The following is a 20,860-nucleotide window of genomic DNA, read 5'->3' on the forward strand; positions in this document are numbered from 1 at the left end:
AGCTGAATAACTTGCTCAGAGTCGCACAGCTGGTAAGCAGCAAGGCTAGGATACAAAGCTGGCAGTTTGGCTCCAGAGTTTGGGTTCTGAACTACTTATACTTAGTCTCACTGCATCTCCAACACTTACTTGGTACCTACTAAGTGCAAAGGGCTATGTCGTTTACTGCAGGAGATCAACCAGGTAAAAGTTCCTTAAGGAGCACATATTTTTATCTAGCACATTATGTGCTTCCAAAAGAAAATGAAATCAAACTCCTGTTCAAACAAGGTCTAACTGGTGGTAATGTGAACTTGGGACTACCCACCGTTATTTCCATTTTCTGATGCAGCAGAACCCAAAGGAAAAAATTTAACCTGAACCAAAAGGAAAGTTGGGAACACCATACTTTATCTTCTCTAGACTTAAAATAGTTCCAAAATGGCAAGAAGTTGCCTAGGAAAATTCAGAATTTTGTTCCAGCAAAGAGCTCACAATCTTCCTTTTTTTTTTTTTTTTTTTAACAACACAGTTCTCAAAAATATAAATAGAATAAGTAAAGATGTGGTAGAATGTTTTACCTTGTTAGTAAATTAAGGAGTAAATATTATAAGCATAATGAAGTAGCATCTTGTATTTATTAAAATGGTCAAAAGGTTGCTATTTTTCTGAAGTTATACAAACCCAAAAAGTTTTTGGAAAACCTATATATATCAGGTAGCATTTTAAACCAGCATAATATTTTCAAAGGGCAATCTGGCATAAAAGGAGTTATCAAAATGTTTTTATATTTTGACCCAGTAATTTCATTTCTGAGAACTACTCTAAAAAAAAAAAGAAAGAAAAGAAAAGAAAAATAGAAAGTAGTTCATTAAAAAAATATTTCTTGTTGGGGATTCATAACGCTGAAAACTGTAAACAACTTATATTCTGACAACGGAGCTTTCAAATTAACTGTGGCATATTATCAACTCAAAGCAGCCAGTCGAAACAATAAATATGAAAATAATGCAGTAACGTGAAAAAGTTTGTAAACTGTCACTTTAAAAGTAATACAATCTTTTTGATATCGAGCTCCAAGAGCTGTTCATGTATTTTGGCGATTAATCCTTTGTCCGTTGTTTCATTTGTAAATATTTTCTCCCATTCTGAGGGTTGTCTTTTTGTCTTGTTTACGGTTTCCTTTGCTTAAAAGCTTTTAAGTTTAATTAGGTCCCATTTGTCTTTTGTTTTAATTTTCATTACTCTAGGAGGTGGGTCAAAGAAGATCTTGCTGTGGTTTATGCCAAAGAGTGTTTTTCCTGTTTTCCTCTAAGAGTTTTACAGTGTCTGGTCTTGCATTTAGGTCTTTAATCCATTTTGAGAAAACCATAATTCAAAATGAGACATGTACCAGTGTTCAGTGTAGCACTATTTACAATAGCCAGGACATGGAAGAAACCTAAATGTCCATCGACAGATGAATGGATGAAGAAGATGTGGCACATATATAGAATGGAATATTACTCAGCCATAAGAAGAAACGAAATTGACTTAATTGTAGTGAGGTGGATGGACCTAGAGTCTGTCATACAGAGTGAAGTAAGTCAGAAAGAGAAAAATAAATACCGTATGTGAACACATATATATGGAATCTAAAAAAAAAAAAAAGGTTCTGAAGAACCTAGGGGCAGGACAGGAATAAAGACGCAGACGTAGAAAATGGACTTGAGGACACGGGGAGGGGGAAGGGTAAGCTGGGACGAAGTGAGAGAGTGGCATGGACATATATACACTACCAAATGTAAAGTAGATAGCTGGTGGGAAGCAGCTGCATAGCACAGGGAGATCAGCTCAGTGCTTTGTGACCACCTAGAGGGGTGGGATAGGGAGGGCGGGACGGAGGCTCAAGAGGGAAGGGATGAGGGGATATGGGGATATGTGTGTGCATATGGCTGATTCATTTTGTGTACAACAGAAACTAACACAGCATTGTGAAGCAATTATACTCCAATAAAAATGTATTTAAAAAAAAGTAATACAATCAACCAGGGGAAGCCAAGGTGGAATGCAGACTGAGACAAAAGAACCTAAGTGTGTGACAGACATCACTGAAAGGCATGAGGTGGGGAGGGCAGGGAGCAGCTTACAAGTAACTTTGAAAAACAGCATTTTGAATGGAAACTGTAATTGCACTGTACTTTAGTTGATAAAGTTGTTTCTTATGGGGATACAGGCTAACAAATCTGAAACCACTTCCATATATACTGGATTCAAATAAGCAAATGATGGTGGATGGTGGGAGCCAGGCTTCCCACTGTCTGAGAAGGAAGTAATAGATAAGCAAGGAAGGAATGTGAGAAAGGCCCCTGTAGTAATGGGTTCATCAGAGACACCAGTCATGTTTCGCTTACTGTAGATACAGAAAAAATTATGCATACGAATTACTAACACGGGTTAGTATACATACACCTATTTCCTAGCTCTGTCACATGAGAGGGCCTAGAAGCAATGATACTCTAGTAGCAATGAGCACACCCAGAGTCCAGATCTTGATTTCTAAATACCATTTCCCAATAAAAGAAACCAAAGTTCCTCAGAGAAATGGCTGATCCTAGAGCTGGAGCAGGGAAAATACAAGATGAGCCTGGAGCATCCTGAGTCTCAGAAAGTAAGGAAGTGCTCAAAAAGTAAAATGACAGGAGCATGTCAAAGGAACCAAGAGGGCTTCCCTGGCGGCGCAGTGGTTGAGAGTCCGCCTGCCAATGCAGGGGACACAGGTTCGTGCCCCAGTCTGGGAAGATCCCACATGCCGCGGAGCGGCTGGGCCCATGAGCCATGGCCACTGAGCCTGCGCGTCCGGAGCCTGTGCTCCGCAACGGGAGAGGCCACAACAGTGAGAGGCCCGCGTACCACCAAAAAAAAAAAAGGAACACAAGAGCCAAGCTGGAAGAGTCAAAGCAGGGACAATTTTAGCAACAAAATGACACAGTACTGGCTTATAACCCAAAGTAAAAAGTAAATGTGTGAGTCCATACTGATATAAGTAAATGATGAATTAAATACATGGGAGAGAAGAGACGAATCTTCCTTACGGAAGAATTCCAAACAATATATGCAGGTACTCCCCACACCAGGACGTGGAGCTCTCCCCCTTGAGTACAGGCTGGACTTAGTGACTTGCTTCCAAATAATAAAGTATGTGGGGAGAAGAGCAACTCTTTAGTGAAAAAACCTGACAAACATTACCCTGGCCAGGAGATCAAGGTTAACACCATCAGTGGTAAGTCCTATTAATGCATATACCCCTGACATGATGGGATAAGAGCACTCCACCTCTGTGCTATCGTTCCCCCAAACCCGTAACTCCAGTCTAATCATGACCTGATCAGTACTTCTCAAACTTGTCAAGGTCATGACAAACAGGGAAAGAGTGACAAACTGTCACAGACCAGAGACTAGGCAGACATGACAACTAAAATGCAATGTGTGACGCTGGACCAGATCCTGGAACAGAAAAAGGACATTAATGGAAAAACTGGAGAAATCCAAATAGAGTGCAGATGTTAGTTAATAGTGATGCATCAGTTCTGGTTTCTCAGTTCAGACAAATCTACCACGGTAATGTTAAGATGTTAGCAATGGGGAAAACTGGACATGGGGTATATAGGGACTTGTACTACCTTTGCAACTTTTCTGTAAATCTAAAATCATTCCAAAATAAATATTTTTAAAAATACTCATAACAATTATCCATCCCTATGATTCAACTACACAAAAAACAATAGATGGATATAAAGACAGATTGGAAAAACAGTGGTTTTATGTGACTAGGGAACATTAAATCTTTTCCCTTTACTACGATAATGCTGTTTTAAACCTCCCAAAGCAGCCCCTGATAACTAGGAACATATATGCCCTTGGTGAGGCAGGAGAATCACATGAGCCTGAAAAAAAGGAACTACAACATGATCTTCCTAGAAGAAGACAAAGTCCAGTAGTGGCAACTGAAATGGCAGGGAGAGAGAGCAGAGGTGACACAGAGCACACCTCAGCTGGCAGGACAGGGCAGTGCTTCTATCTGGGAAATATGTGCTGTGTCCCCTTCCAAGCCTCAAAACTCACCAGAATTGCCATTAGTGATTTCCTGGGTTGGGGGAAGACATCTCTTCGTTTGCTAATTTGTAGACTTTTGTACATATTACTCTAAACAATTTATTTGCCCCCAAAAAAGGACAGAGGACAAGATAGGATGCTCATCACTATAGAAAAAGTCACGAATCCATGTTTAAATCCAGTTACCTTATGTAATCGAAGGTATACATGAGCCGAAGAGAGTTTGTCCACATGAAACCTACAAAGAATGAAAACCACTTTTAGCACGAGGTACAAGATAACCATCTCCTCAGGCCACCTGCATTTATAGCATCCCAATCCAAAAATATTAATTCAGTGCCTACTGCACACTGAGCACGATGGGGGGCAGAAAACAGTCACCACCTCCAAAGAGCTCACTATCAACTGGGAGAGGTGAGAAAAACATGGAAAGATCTGCAGCTGTGTGAGACTAAGTACCAAGACGAGTACAGGAGGCAATGAATATTAAAAGCCCAGGGAAGGGTGATTTTTCAAGTGAGAAAGAGCTATCAGTGACCCAAGGCTTCAATGATGAACTGAGACTTGGTAGGTCCCAAGCTGAACCACGGGACTTAGAGCAAACACGGGGAAGGAATTTTAGGTGAGAAGAGAAGGGAATGAAAGAAGTCAGCAAGACTCCAGGGTTGCAAGCCTGGGAGACTCACAGGACCACTGACAGTAACATCTTACAGTTGGAGAGGGAGCCAGTTTGGCAAAAAGATGACAGGTTTGGTTTGGGAAATGTTGAGTTTCAAGCGATGGCAAAACAATCCAAAGAGAATGTCAATCACGGAGATGGAAGAGTCAGGTGAGGACTGAAGCAGTAAGCAGACCACATCACCAAATGGGTCAGACCAACAATTCATCCAGCCTTACCTCTGACAATGACACTAATACGCGTCTCCTGGGAAAGCATGGTGATTGCCCTTTATGACGCTGTCCTAAAAATATTCAGAATGCCCTCTCACCCCAGTATCCTAAATATACCTTTCATTAAGGCTCTATCATTCACCAATTTAATTAAATCTTTTAAAACTTACTTCTTTTTTCACCTAGTTCAACATTTGGGGATTTTAAGTTTTTCATATTTACAATTCACCAAATGAAGTTGACCCGCTCTTTCCAACACCCAGAGAGGCCTCCAGAATGCTAGTGATTTCTGTTAACTTTTCTCTTCCTTAGTCCTTTCCTTTCCAGACTGAGGAATGTTCAGTAAAATCCTAAGGAGGCAACGTCACGTCCCATTATGTATTTCTTTAGACATTTTCTTAGCATTAATGGATTTTTTAGAGCTGAAAATGGTTACACACTCATACCTGGTCCAAGAAGTAGGCAGTGTGATTTTATATAAAGGTCAAGATTTGCTGTTTCTCATGCCCTCTTTAAAAAGGTTAAGCATCTTGCTAGTCACTTTGGATAAAGAAAATGTTTACACATTTTTGGCAGTCTACGATGACTCTAGGTCTTATGCCTAACCATTAGTGACAGCCAGAAATGAATACAACATCTTAGTTTGATTTATTTTTCTTCTGCTGGTTCATTTACTTATTTGCATTCCCACGTAAGAGATTCCTACTGATTATCATCTGCAGCTTGGCGTTTTCCAGCCAGAAAATGTGTTTTTTTGAAAATCTGGAAATTATACCTCACTGCTCTGTTTCAGAATCTTAGGAAAATACCCCATTAGTAAGCAAGCTCAATTGAGAAAACTTCTCCCATTCCAATTTGTTTTAAGTTCTCTATTTACAACAACTCTTTCCTACATACCCATAGTAGCTTGATTGTATTCTGATTTTCCTTAAAGGTCTCTGATGTGGAATTTTATCAAAAGACATACACAAGTAGTTTAATGTACATACACACTGGGTTCATACATAGGCAGTCAAAGTCAAACACACCCGGGAATATCACTGCTGATTTACACCAACTTCAGGCTTGTAGGTACACTTCTACAAAGTGCAAGGGGAATGCATGTCCCAACGGTGCTTTGGTTGAAATGTAAAACGAACAAAAAACTCAGTTCTGTAAACAAACTATTTTGAGCGAGTTTCCTTAAAAAACCTTCCAAACCTCCCAAAATGCTCACTCCAAGTTTAAATTATGCCCACCAGTTCCCTAGTTCCCTCTCTTCCTTGTTATCTTCCTCTCCCTGCTTAATCACTATTACTCTTTATTGAATGCAGAGACTAGAAACATGAGCATCCCTGACCTGAGAATGTAGAGATGCACGGGACCCCAAGCTGGGTCGTTTAACTCCTTAAAGTGGGGTCTCTGGAAATACTACTCATTAGGGGGTTTGGAAGCAGTGAACACACACTCTTTGTATTTTCCTTTGTTTCAAATGAATTTAGTTCCACTCTCATTTAATCCTAGAAAAATTCTTTGCTTAAAAGCACCTTAGGAGGTTTCCTGGTATAAACTGAGATGTTGACATTCCCAGAGGTTAAGTTCCAGGTTGAAAATCTGCCCTGGAATGTAGATCAACTGATTCATTCTCTGCACGCCCAGGAATGTTTCCAGGACTGACAGTTTATTAACTGTAACAGGTCTTGAAATTTACGGCTATGCCAGCTCACATCTGACCTAGGATAGCTTCTGGAAATAAAAGTCAATCACTTCCGACAACAGACAGTAAATCTCAAGATTAAAGAGTGTCGAAATGGCTATCGGGCAGCTATAGACACCAGTCTGGTAAGTGCCTTCCAGAAGTCTACCTTAACGAAACGAAAAACCCAAGTCATGATACATGAGGTGTAGGTTGTAAATTGGAAATTTCTCTTCCACTTAATTTTTTTTTAAATGTCAAGTAAAAGGATGTAGTGAACTGACTTCCATGGTGCATCTGAGTATGTAACCTTTCCTATGCAGGTATTTCTGCCCCAAACCTTACAGCAGGTAACTGCGTAACAGGTGTGATCATCCTTATCTCTTGTGTGACAGATCTGGAGATCTTTGGGGCCCTAAGGACAACTGAAATAATCCAGCCAGGGTGACAGGTACTCAAAATGGAGATGACCAGAATGCAGTTACTGTGAAGAAATGTCCAGCAGAGATCATTTCCAGACAGGCAGAGAGCTAGTCAATTAGAAAGTCCACATCTATTGAACACTAACTATGTGCCAGGTCCTACGCTAGGTAGTGGGACAGAGCAGTAAACAAACCGGGTGGATCACTGTCCTGGGCTGGGCAGGGGAGGCAGGGGAGCAGAGCTTATAGTCAAGCGTCCTAGGAAGGTAAGCAGCACCTGATGCAGAAGCCCTGAGCACTGCAACCTGCCCACCTGAGGTATGGGGGCACCAAGCAGTGTCTACCTTCATGACATATTTGAGTTCAGAAGATGGGCCGCTGTGCTGGAACAGGGGGTTGATTTTTTTTTATCAGCCTTTAAACTTCCTCAGGTTTCTAGTGCCTCTTGTTTCCTGGAGTGTGGACTTCAGAGAGGGCAGACAGCCAGGGAAGCACTTCCACGGGGTTAGGAGGCGGAGCCTTCACAATGAGGTAGGCTGGAGCCAGAGAGGCGCCCTTCAGTGGGCTCCTGCAGGTAGGCCCGGGGGTTCCAAGAATGGCTACATCTAGGGAGTAGCTTAAGTTAGTCTCTGAGCAATATCTTTCCTACCAGATGTCCAATGCTGCATACCTTACTGAAAATCAGTCAACTCTTCTAAAAAGTGGCAGCCTAAGCTCTGTCACTATAGGGAATTAAGTGAAGGATCTGGGCCCAAACAGCCTGAGGGAAGACAGAAACAGGGATCTAGAACTCGAGCTGGCTGGGGGCCAGCAATGACCCAAGTGGATCTGTTCAGTTTCCCTTAGCCTGAGTTTCCTCATCTGAAAAATGGGCATGATATTGGTAACTATTTCACAGGGTTGTAGTAAAATGCAATGTATGAGTGGAGGTAAACACTCAGCAGGATCTGGCCTACAGTTTACGTGTTTGGTCAATGTCCATTACTACTATCCCTAAAGCCAACAGGATCCGAGTGTTTCTCCTCAGAGACGGCATTTGGTAGGGGGGTGTTAGGAGTTGTAGAGACCATATCCCGCTCTACAGTAGGTAGAATTAGGCTCCAGGAGAGAGACATCACAAGGGTTAGAGGGAGTGGTAGAAGCTGCAGCTAGAAAAAGAAAGCAAACTGAGTATGAGAGCATTACATGAAAGAAAAAGAAAGTAGCAGGAATCCATGAACTCCTCACAGGTTTTGGGTCTGAGCTGCAGAAAAGCCCATATAGCATCCCAAGGCAGTTAGAAAAAGAAAAGAATTCAACTAAAACGAAGGGGTTTTTTTCCTGCATTTGTTTTGTTGTTTTTTTAGACTGGGTTTGGTGAGCAGCAACATAAAATTATCTTGGAAGGAGGCTAAGAAAGAATATATCATCATTTTTGAAATTTCCATAAATTCTTTTAGAAAGAAGGGGTAGGGGTTGGATCAAGCCAGGGTTAAAATCTTTGTTGAGAAGACAAAAGGGAAGCCAGTCTGTGTTTTCTTTAACGCTGGACCTGGTCAGATGCTCTACCTATTCCACTGACATGGAAGCTTGCATCTATTTTCTTCACTGCTTCTTGTGAAGCCTGTATCCATCCACTCAAAAAGAGCGGTCTGAGTGTGTTAAGTGCAGTGGTCTCAGTAACCTACTATGAGGAGACACACAGGAGGTAAAAGCAAGCCTATGTTCCTGAGACCTTTGCAGTGAGGCCCGAGATCTAGCCCTAAGACCTCATTCCCAGTTAACGTGGTAATTATAAATGAAGGGAGCTGGCAGTCAGCTATTTACCACAATATTCATAGACAAAACGCAATGCATGAGTTCCTAGTTTTAATCATAGGAGTCAGGTGGTTGGTCAAGTCTAAGAAAGTAAATAATGATCCATAAAGAGCAGAACCAAAATTGCTACTTACCAGATATCTTCAGGCCAGCCATACTTTATCAGATCTTCATCTGCAGAGAGACAGGAGAACAAAGAAAAGGAAAAACAAGAGAAATGAAGGTCTTAAGGGATACAAACTACTATGTATAAAATAAATAAGCAACAAGGATATATTGTACAGCACAGAGAAATAAAGCCACTATTTTGTAATAACTTTAAATGGAGTACAATCTATAAAAATACTGAATCAGTATGTTGTACATTGAAACTAATATAATATTTTATTTATTTATTTTTAATTTTAATTCAGTTTTAAAAGTATTCCTTGGTTCTTTTATTTATTTATTTTTTGGCTGCGCTGCACAGCTTGAGGGATCTTAGTTCCCCGACCAGGGATCGAACCTGGGCCCTGGCAGTGAAAGCGCCAAGTCCTAACCACTGGACCGCCAGGGAATTCCCTAACATAATATTTTAAATCAACTATACTTCAATAAAAATAATTTTTAAATAAAACAAAACTAAAAACATGTTTTAAAGAGAAGGTTAAATGAAATATGCCAAAGTTTATCGTAAATTGGGAAGGAAAAAAAAACCAATCTTTTCCACAAAACTTTTTCTCTCCCTTAATAAAGAGTAATTCAAAGAGGCTTTGATGCTTGAAAATACCAGAAAAATTTTTTAATAGTTTTTACAACTGGACAATTATAATCATAATTTTGTATAACATTTATAATCTAAAGTTCAAAGATATTTCTATTTGAAGATAAAACTAACACTGGCAAATCAGAGCAACTGAGATGTTAGATAACGTCTTAGAAAACTGATTCACTATAACAATACTTATATGTTAAAATGGTTTTGCTACAACTTTAAAACCAGTGGACTGCATTTTACGCCTTAAAAATAAAAAAGCTTCTCAATTATAAAATTGTAGAAAATTAGGGAACAAAACAAACACCAGAAACATAAAAAAGAAAATAAAAATCACCTAAAATTCTGTCACATATGAAAATAAAAATAGAAGAAATAGGTAAAAGTCAAAGTAACTGTCTCTGAGAGTAGAACGTGGGTATTGAAAAGGATGGGGTAGAGAACTGATGTTTTTTACTATAAGCATTCTGTTATTACTTGAACTTTTTTGTGTGTGTGTGGTACGCGGGCCTCTCACTGTTGTGGCCTCTCTCGTTGCGGAGCACAGGCTCCGGACACGCAGGCTCAGCGGCCATGGCTCACGGGCCCAGCCGCTCTGCGGCATGTGGGATCTTCCCGGACCGGGGCACAAACCCGTGTCCCCTGCATCGGCAGGCGGACTCTCAACCACTGCACCACCAGGGAAGCCCTGAACTTTTAAACTATATATTTGTTAGATAAAAATAAAAATTTTAGAAGTTCTTTGGAAAAAATGACTACTTGATTCTATCATATGGATAAACTTTTCTGTTGTTGACATTTGGATTGCTTCTAATTATAAATGCTTCAGTAAATACTTTTTAAATAAATATGTCCATACTCCTGATTATTTCCTTAAGGTGTATATCTAAAAGGTGAAGTATTCGTTCAAAACATATGCATATATATGTTTGTTTTGTTTTGTTTTTTTGTTTTTGGCTATACCACATGGCTTCCAAGATCTCAGTTCCCCGACCAGGGACTGAACCTGGGCCATGGCAGTGAAAGCGCCAAATCCTAACCACTAGACCACCAGGGAACTCCTACGTATGTATATTTTTAAGGCTAATGATATATATCTCTACAGAAAGGTTATCTCAATATATACCTCTAATAGCCATATTAATAATTAGTAATACAGAAGCATTACTTAAATTATTAAACCTAAAGTTAAAAATTGTAAGGTAAAGTGATTCACATATGATGATTTAAAATGTACTCAAGTACATAAAATGTACTCAAGTATTTCCAGAAAAGTACATATAAAAAGTACATATAAAAAGTACATATAATGATAGAGTACATATAAAATATAAAAGTACATATAAGTACATATAAAATATGTACTTACATGATGATAGAGTACCCTCTTGGATGAGGGTACTCTAAGCAACTGCAGACACCTTGAGTTTTCTGAAGGGTTTTCTACTAGCTTAAGTAAGAAGCTGAGCAAATAGCCGGCCAGTAATCAGAAAAAGGGAATTATAAAAACCTCTTTTCCTATTTGGGCAATGTTTGGCTCCCTGGTGACACCTGCTGGCTAATAAAAAGAACACACCTGAAAGCTTTTTAGAGAAAGTGACTCATTCAACTTAAAATTCATTTATGTTCCATCCAGCCCTTAGCCTGAAGTCATCAAGGCTATTAGAAGTAAACGTGATGTGCTAGGAGCACTGGAGAACAGGCAACTCTAAAATGTAATACCAGGCTTCCCTGGTGGCGCAGTGGTTGAGAGTCTGCCTGCCCATGCAGGGGACACGCAGGGGACACGGGTTCATGCCCCGGTCCGGGAAGATCCCACGTGCCGCGGAGCGGCTGGGCCCGTAAGCCATGGCCGCTGAGCCTGCGCGTCCGGAGCCTGTGCTCCGCAACGGGAGAGGTCACAGCAGTGAGAGGCCTGCGTACCGCAAAAAAAAAAAAAAAAAAAAAAAAGTAATACTGTTCTTACAAAGCAGACTAAGAGAGTTGGATAACTCTAAGAGTGCCTGGGGAAAAGTATTCTACATACAGATTTTTTTTTTCCTACATATACTTTAATGACAGCAAAACACCACTCTAGTGGGCTCCAGACAGAATCTAAATTTATATCTGCAGACATAAACTCTGGATCTAGATTTTATCTGTAGAGAGAAATTCCTACAACGGAGGTTTAAAGGATTCATTCTAGCCCATCCTAACCCACTCTTCCACGAAGCCTTCTCAGCTCTCCCTAACCACATTTACCCTCTGCCCCCTCTACTTCTACAGTGTTTGCTATTAATATTACTTCATTTTGCCCCTACTTTTGTTTAATAGACTTTATTTTTTAGAGCAGTTTTATATTCACAGCAAAACTGACTGCTATTTGGTTTTGTATGTGCCTCCACCTGAATGAACACTGAAAACACAGACTCAATCTTCCTCTTTGGATACTCAGAGGCTGGCACATGGCCTCACACAGATCAGCCCCAGCGAATAGGAAACTACAATGGAAGGGAAAAGAGACACGGTGGGAATGTCCCCAACACAGCTGCCTGTGTCAGCAGCACTGGTAGCCCATCAGTGAGCACCGGAATCAAAGCAGCCTTTCGCTGTAAGACATACATAAAGCTGTCCCCGCCCCGCCAGGGCTGCACAGTGCAAAACCCGCACGACCTTGGCTTTAGGTGTCTCTCAGGAACCTGAGTCTTGGGTTCACACCCTTCGTGTGGTAGAAGGGAAAGCAGACTTGGTCAGGTTTGGATCCATATCTACTGTAGATAACTAGGACTCCTATAACTGTGCCTTATTGTTCAATGTAATATAGGGAGACAGTATCCCCTCCCCAGCTATGTTCATCAGGAGGACGCTATGAGAAAACTTATCCATGACAATTCACGGGTTACTAGGAGAAATATAAAACTCAAGTATTAATATACTGCAGACAGCTTCTCCATTAAGTCACAACCAGAGTCAATGGCATAAATTCATTATAAGGAAAAAACCGTTTAAAAATTAGTTATTTTATGCTATTGGTTTTTTCTCTTGGCTAGGATGTGACAGTCTTGCTTATACTGATTCTGCTTATGGTTATAGCAGGGTTTGAAACTGTTACATAGATCTGATTTATAATTATATAGTTATATAACTATATCACATTATTGTATTTATAACATTATATATATTTTATGTGATGTATGTGTATATACACCAACTACATATACTTAGCATGTGTAACTATACATACAACTATATGTTTTTATAAAACTATATGCATAGTTATATCTAAGTTATATATAACTTATCACTGTTCTTTGACATCTTTTCATTTGGGGCCTTATTTCATTAATCAAGTGTCTCATACTGAAGAATGTTATACTTGTCTCTTTTAAAGGATCAAGTTTAAACTGTCAGTTACAAACTGCACCTAGAACAGACACCAATGGTTTTAGAAAAGGAAAAAAAAAAAGCAATACCTGAGGGTTAAAGAAAAGTAACTGAAGTGAATCAGGCAGCTCTCAGACTACTGAGGCAGAGTCACCCAGGCCTGGAGTATTCCCAGGGGAGAAAGGAGGTGGCTTTGGGGAGCTCCAGAGCTCCAGAGAGAACCACCAGTTACTGAGCGCCCACCGTGGGCCAGGCACTCTCCCCAGGCTCTTTCATTTAACCTTCACAGCCCTGCAAGGCCGATACCATCCCAGGATCCTCTTTTTACATCTAAGAACCCAGAGGTTCAAAGGGGTTAAGTAACTATGGCTAGTTTGCTGAAGAGCGGAGATTTTAACCCAGACTGGCCAGACTTCAGAGCTGTCTTTTCCAGACATGATGCTACCCTCAAGAGAAGAGCAACTGTGCTTTTCAAGCTTGAAGAAGAGGAATTCTGTCACCTTCTCCAAGCTCCCTTGTTGCAGTTCTTTCCTCCCTCTTCAGTGTCCCACACCCTGAGGGTCACTGCTGTCACCTCCCTGCTCTCTCTTTTTTAAATAAATTTATTTATTTTTATTTTTGGCTGTGTCGTGTCTTCATTGCTGTACGCAGGCTTTCTCTAGTTGCAGAGAGCGGGGGCTACTCTTCATTGTGGTGCACGGGCTTCTCATTGTGGTGGCTTCTCTTGTTGCCGAGCAAGGGCTCTAGGCGTGCAAGCTCAGTAGTTGTGTCTCGCGGGCTCTAGAGCGCAGGCTCAGTAAGCGTGGCTTAGTTGCTCTGCGGCATGTGGGATCTTCCTGGACCAGGGCTCGAACCCGTGTTCCCTGCACTGGCTGGCTGGCTGATTCTTAACCACTGCGCCACCAGGGAAGCCCTCCTCCCTGCTCTCTTGATCAAGAAAACTACAGTTCCCTTTCGGCACCCCCCGCCACTCATGCAGTCAAAAAGGCGATCCCTAAATCAGTGTTTTTCTTGTAAACTTTAGATCAAATGCATTAGTGAGTCAGAAAATTAATTTCGCAGGTTAAGACTAATTTTTTAAAAATGAGATAAAACAGAAAATAGAGGGCACAGAAAACAGTATGGGTATTTTTTTGTAAGTTTTTTTTTAGTTAGGTGAATGTTTGTATCATTTAGTCATAGGAATGTGCACAGTATGAGATAACATGTTTTATTCTGAGTGGTCAAGAAAGCACTGTTAACATTTCAAGTCAAAAAGAACCATCTTCTGCCTCAAAACAACCAAGATATGTTTCTTAAATGAGGTAAAAATGTAAAGAAAATGATCTTTTCAAAGTCCAAGCCACAGATTATTTTTATCTGATGAAAACCAGCACAAGTTAACCTCTAATTCCTGTCACCCTAAATCAAACGATACCACAAAACTCTGTAAAGTAAGATTCTAATCAGCCACAGGTGGTCCAATTAGCTCAACTATTATCTGATATAATGAAATTCTAAGAAAGTTAATCCTTTGGAATTCCTTATAACAAGTTAGATAGTAGTTAACTGAAAACTCATATCCAACAAGCCATTGGGAGAAAAGGCAATTAACACTTACCTGCTGGAAATTTCAAAATCAAATGCTTTTGAAAACTTACTTTCATATTTATCCTTTCCCATGTAAATAGTGTAAGCAGATGAGTTAACTAAGACAAAACAAAAATAACAATAGTTAGATAACTTCAACACCGACACAACTGTTTGATGGGAAAAACAAGTGACGAATGCTTATTAGGGGTCGGCAAAACATTCATGGCCTGTAGGCCAAATCCAGCCCTGTTTTTGGACAGCCCTTGAGCTAAGAATGATTTTTACATTTTTAAAGGGTTTAAAAAAGCAAAATGAAGAAGAATAAGCTAGAGAGACCATATGTGGCTTACAAACTCTAAAATACTGACCATCTGGGGAAGGTTTACCAACCCTCATTAAAAATGGCTACTTTCCTACTTTCTCAGGGATTTAGTTCAATGCAATTCCAGTTCAGTCCTATACTTTTGCCTTCTTCAAAATAGTTTTAAAAAAACAACGACCAAAACTCTTCACCTCAACCATTTAAAAATAGGTTCCTACACTTATGCAAGTTTTATTTTTCATAATTTGATTTAGTTATGTCCAAGGTGTGCTGCAAATTATAATAAGCCTCCTATCACATTCAGGGGAAACATTGGCTCTCAAGCTTCTTCTAATCAGTGGCTCTGAACCCTGTTTACACGTTAGAATCACCTAATTTTGCCCCAGCTCCACCTAAGACCAACCAAATCCAAATCTCTGGGGATTGGGGTTTTGCAAAACATCTCTTTTTACAGCGATTCTAAGGTGGAGTCAGCATTAGGAACCACTACCCTAAATCAAAAACAATATTCTGGGTATGGTTTACCTTAGAAATGACATTTGCTTTCCTGAGCTAGTGTGTTTTGATGTGGGCATCCTCCATCTGGAATCAGTTAGGTTTTGTAATTGAAATTCTAACTGGGTCCTGGTTTTCCGAGCTAGTCTACCAAAACCTGTTAGACCCCGTTTGGACCTAGACTCCTGAATTAATAGCCACTGAGCCTCTGCCTACAAAGCCTGACAGACAGGTACAAGCTTGGGCCAGGCAGTCTGCTGGCTGTCGCTCCAGAGAACTACCGTGTGAGTGGAGCTCTGAAGGCTGGGAAGCAGCACTCTTCCATTTACAGATTCTTAAATTCAGGATTGCCTGAACATTCAGAATGAGAAGCTTCTTAAATGATCAATCATAGCTGCCTCTCTTGGGGACAGAAAACTCCCAATTCCTTCAGTTAGCAGTTATGGTGACTACAGTCCATAATTACTTGGAAATAGTTGAGAAAAATAACTTGAAAGAAGAGAATTTTGCACTGACAGCTGACAGAAATACTTGTCTATAACAGAGCATTATATTAGCTTGATAAGCCCTTTGCATAGCATATAACAAATGCCAAGTGCAGGAGTACAACTAAAAAGTGTTTCAGATCCTCTCTGTACATTGTTACATGGGTACACCCTTTTGAGCCTATAAATGTCACCACTAGGAGTATATATCCTACTAATTAATACTCCGTCAAGCAGTGATGTTCTTTTTACAACTTAAACACTCATTAGTTAAGACTGGTTATACACACTATAGAATATCCATAAACAAAATACCATGTACCCATTAAAAAGAAAGGATAGGTGAAGAAATTAAACAGCAGAACAGTATTTTTGTGTATCTATATACAGTAATATTCAATTTGTAAAAAATAAGTAACTGTGTATACATAAACATGTTTACATATATATTTTTAATACACGTACCCGTTTTCTTTATACTGTGCAAGGATATATATTTAATTGTTAACAACAGTTACCTTGTCTACTTGCTTATAAAATGTATAGATGGTTTTTGTAATCAGAACAAACGTAATTTTTTAAAATGATCGAAATAAACAAAGCTGTCTCTGCAGGACAAGCTATCTAAATTACAGCCAGGAGAATGACAGATGGTTCTTTGGATGGTTGACCTATAAAATGAGGTGATTAAGAACATAACTGCTACAAGCCCAAACTGAGGGGCATTCTACAAAGTAATTCTTCAACTGACAGTGTCAGTGTGAGAGACAAAGACTGAGCAATGCTCCAGATCAGAAGATGCTAAAGAGTAATGAATGACAGCGGAAAGCAACAATGATTTGTAATTTTCCTTTGTTATAAATTCACCACTAGGACATTGATAAAAACTGAATAAAAGCTGCTGATTACATACTAGTATTGCTGCTATGTTAATTTCCTGATTTTGATAATGAAGAATGTCTTCTGATAAGAGAATATCCCTGATTTTAGGAAAAACACCCTGAAATATTTAGGGGTAAAGTGCAACTTACTAACAAACGGTTCAGAAAAAAAAAAATCTGTGAGTGTGGGGAGAGAGTTGGGTGGGGAGGGGAGCTGGAAAAAGAAAGAGAAAGGGGAAAAGAAGGAGATAAGGTATATGTGGTAAAATGTTAGAATTTGGGGAATCTGAGAGAAGGCTATAAAGGAAATCTTTTACTATTCTTATAACTTTTCTGAAATACTGAAATTATGTCAAAATAGAAAATTAAAAAGGAGCATGACTGCTGAGTAAGAAATCTGAATTAAGCTCCCATCCATGTTAGAGGGATAAAGGAAAAGTAAATTGAATTATTCTAGTATTTTTGTTACTCTCACCCAAATATTAAGGTTGATTAGTATGGGAGCTAGTTATCTTGAAGATACCTGATACAGGTGTAGCAACCAGGCCAACTTTAGAGGCACTGTGATAATTTCATAATTTACAGAACAATCTATCTTGAGACAGATGCTAGTAAAAGGTACTAAAAGTACAAGTGAAGTTAATGAGCCATGTGAAGGTAATCTGTGGGTCCATAAATCAGAGGGGCTTAAATTTGACACTGGAAATATAGCAAGGCTAATGTTTCATTATTCTCTTATGAGAGTGTGAAAGAATAAAACTAAGCAGATTTTAGTTAGAGATACTAATTTTAAAAGGGAAGGCAAAAACTTTCTATTGAGATTTTCAATCCATTTTTTTAAAAAGTTTTTTTGCAGTAAACCATCAGTTGCTTGAAAAGCTTGGCTATCTATACGAAGTCATTTCCTGAAGATTCTGTATGTTCAAGTTGTTTTCTGTACTAGGATATATAAAGTTTTACTACTATCTTACTGGAAGTTATAATTTTTCCATTAACTTTGCAATTTTAAAAGCTGCACAAGTGCAGATTTATTAGACTTAGAGGCCAAATATTTTTCTGACAGGAAGCAATTCTGATGTTACAATGGAAGCCAATGAGAAAAATATGATCCCCAAATCAACTGAAGCACTCTGTTCTATTAAGGGCACCTGCGTGTGTATGACTAGCACTCAAGGAATTTAGAATCACTTTAAGGAGAACAAAGCAGCCAGCATAAAATACATTTAGTACCTATATGGCCTGCCTATAGTTTTCATTCCATTGCTGGACTTGTACGGGTAACTATGTTGTCAGGGACTCTCATGAGAGGCTACGAAGAGACACTCCAGTTATCTGGAGGGGCAGGACAGGACAGAGGGAGGATGGAAATGCTATTAGGGGCCTATAATGATTTTTCAGGCTAGTTTGAATTCTGTTTCTAGTAATTTTAATAATATGGGTAAGACAAAATTAAGCCTATAGAGACAGAGAATAGCTTACGGCACACCGTGGAAGCCTAAACTACTGAGAAAAATGAGATATGATAGTATGACGGAGTAGCAGGGGAGGGGGTCTGTGAGTTAGAACTTCCCTGGGCTTCAACGTTCTCATCTCTAAAGAGCAAGTACCACTCTACTGAAACCCACACAAACACTGTGCAGCTAGTTTCACTTAAATCTCACCTTTAACAAGTAGGCAGAGCCAGTAGCAACAGAATAGAGTGTGCTAGAAGTCAAAAAATATCATTCATTTATTCAATAAGTATTTATTGAGTAACTATTATGAGCCAGGCACTACACTAGAGAAACCAGGAGATCCTCTCCCTGCCCTCAAGGGGCTTACACTCTATCTCAAGTAGACAGAGTTTAATATCATATAACAAATGCAATGCCAAAGGCATACATGGGTGTTAAGGGGATCCCCGAAGAGTTATATCTAAGCAATCCTGGGGTGGCGACAAGGCGGGAAAGGCATCTGTTAATGACTGGCGAGGGCTGTCTCAGGGGGAGAAGCAGCTAACTGGGGGGTTGATTGTAGGCAAAGAGAACAACATAAGCAGAGAAATGAAGACAGTATTTCCTGGGAACTAAACACACCCTTTCCTTGCCTGCCAAAGACAAATCAGAAACATTATCATGTCACTTTTCAACATCTGGGACATCAACTCTGCCCAATGAGTGGCTGTATCGCTATTCCAGAGTCTTTTTATGGCTTTCTGTAACATCCAGGCCCTATAACCCTTTCCTAGAAGGCTAAGGCGCACTTCCGGTAAGGCAGAGTTGTTGGCAGATGTCTCCTTTCTTTCTCTATGCGGGTAATTACCAGGGCGCAGCAAGATTAAAGGTTACGGGGGTGGGTGGGGAAGGGAAGACTTGGGATAGGGGTGCGAAGAAGTCCACAAACTGTCCAATTCCAGGTAGCGACAGGTATTTCTGAATGAGGGGAAAGAACAACTCCCGGAGGCAAAGACAGCAAGGGGGATGGTGCCTCTACGCGCCCCCAGGCCCTGACAAGGGGGCGCACGGGGTGGACTGGGACGGACACGGTGGTGGGACCATGAGGACGCGGGAAGAGGCACCCACTGCCGAGGAGGCGCTCAAGGACCAGGCTCAGCGGCGGCCTGGGGGTTTCGGCTTCGGAGCCCCGCGGTCGAGCAGGGACCCGGGAGGTCTCGGCGCCCACTCACCGCTGCTGCTAGTGAAGTAGAACACCATGATCCCGGCGGCGGCACGGCGACTCCAGCGCCGAGCAGCGGCACTTAGCCCTGGAAGATCAAGATACCGGAAGCGCGGAGGCCGCGTTCCCCGGAACTCCTCCGCGCACTTCCGGCGGACGTCGGGCAGTGTCATAACGGCGGCTGCTGGCGGGCTACCGTGTCGGCGCGCTCAGAGCTCAGCTTACTAGGGGATTGAGGGGAAAGAGGATGGAGCCAGGACAATAGGTGATTGGAAAACTGCGGGGAAACTCCGTCTTTCTAAGAGAAAAATGTCATTCACTGACTTTATTTTCAGAACCTCCACCCCGTGAGCGGTCAAATCTTGAGGCTTAGCTCTTGGTCTTATCTGCCTCCTTTCAGCCGCATCTGGCCTGCCTGAAAGTAGAAACCTGTTGTCTTCTTCACAGCTAGGCGTTCACTGAGCCAGTTACGGTACTTGGCACTTAGTAGGAGCTCATTAAATTTTGAGTGAACCCCAATTCCTCCACTATTCTCATTCTAGGTCCATCACCTATTGGGCACATTTGGTGCTGCACTTAACCTTAGCTGTAAGATGAAGATGAATAGAGCTGCTAATTCACAGGCTATTTTGCCAGGGTTAAATAAGTTAATGGGCAAGACTGGGCAAACCTCTGAACCTCAGTTATCTTCCAGATGTAACGTGGGAATGATCTGACTCAAGGGAAGTTCCCACAGCACTTAGTTTTGACCTGATTATTTCTCTTAACTTCATCTGACCGACTTCATTCTGTGAAGTTAAGCACATCACTTATCTAAATTTATTTAGAACTAAGAAAGTGCCAGAGACTGTACCAGGAGCTGATACACAAAGATAACAACAGTAGCTAATAATCAGTGAGTGCTTTAGGAATCTTTGGGCTTTGCAAAGGAAGAACCTAGCTCTGTCCTATAAATTGTCATTGTTTTCAGGCCCTCAGTTTTATTCTCTGTAAAATGGGAATGATGATACATATCTCATAGACTGTGGTGAAGAGTAAATGAAATAAAACACATCAAATGTGCAAGAATGCCTGGCGCATAGATGTTACTGTAATGATTTTTTAATTTAACTTGAAAAATGAAAAAATGAGCTGGAAACCTAACGTATTACTAGTAAAAAAAAAAAGGTAAACTAACAGTAAAGCTTCAAATGTGAAAAATAACTGCCTCGAAATCTTAGAGAGGCTACCTTACAAAAACATCTTACACTAAGTGACCTTAGAATGTGCCTGGAGTTCCAGAGTTTAAAATAATATAAAAACCTCAGTTTTATTCTGCTAAAAACTACAATTCCCAGAATGCATCTTAGATAAGGCTTCCGGAATGGAGCCCGGCGCGCCTCACGGGATTCTAAAGACTTGGTTTCGGAGAGAAGAGAGCTTTCAGCCTTGCAAGGGCGGGAGAATCTTGGAGACCGCCTTTCGGGTGGGCGGG

The 20,860-nt window shown here is 40.5% G+C and overlaps 1 protein-coding gene across 4 annotated transcripts in view; it reads right to left on the reverse strand.

The window, feature by feature from the left end:
* CCDC25 (coiled-coil domain containing 25) overlaps nucleotides 1-19,496 on the reverse strand; it is a 59,864-nt gene extending 40,368 nt beyond the window's left edge. For all 4 annotated transcript variants that reach the window (XR_014296839.1, XR_014296840.1, XM_082655922.1 and 1 more), the window contains exons 1-4: nucleotides 19,397-19,496; nucleotides 14,617-14,664; nucleotides 8,994-9,033; nucleotides 4,261-4,312 (exon numbers count right to left, since the gene is read on the reverse strand). Coding sequence is in view for 2 of the 4 variants with exons in the window: in XM_082655922.1 (XP_082512048.1) it covers nucleotides 4,261-4,312; nucleotides 8,994-9,033; nucleotides 14,617-14,664; nucleotides 19,397-19,424 (168 nt within the window). In the remaining 2 variants the exon portion in view is untranslated. The remainder of the gene's footprint in view (nucleotides 1-4,260; nucleotides 4,313-8,993; nucleotides 9,034-14,616; nucleotides 14,665-19,396) is intronic.
* Nucleotides 19,497-20,860: the final 1,364 nt, after the last annotated feature.

This window comes from Grampus griseus (genome assembly GCF_964374135.1).
Source record: "Grampus griseus genome assembly, chromosome: 6".
NCBI lineage: Eukaryota > Metazoa > Chordata > Mammalia > Artiodactyla > Delphinidae > Grampus > Grampus griseus.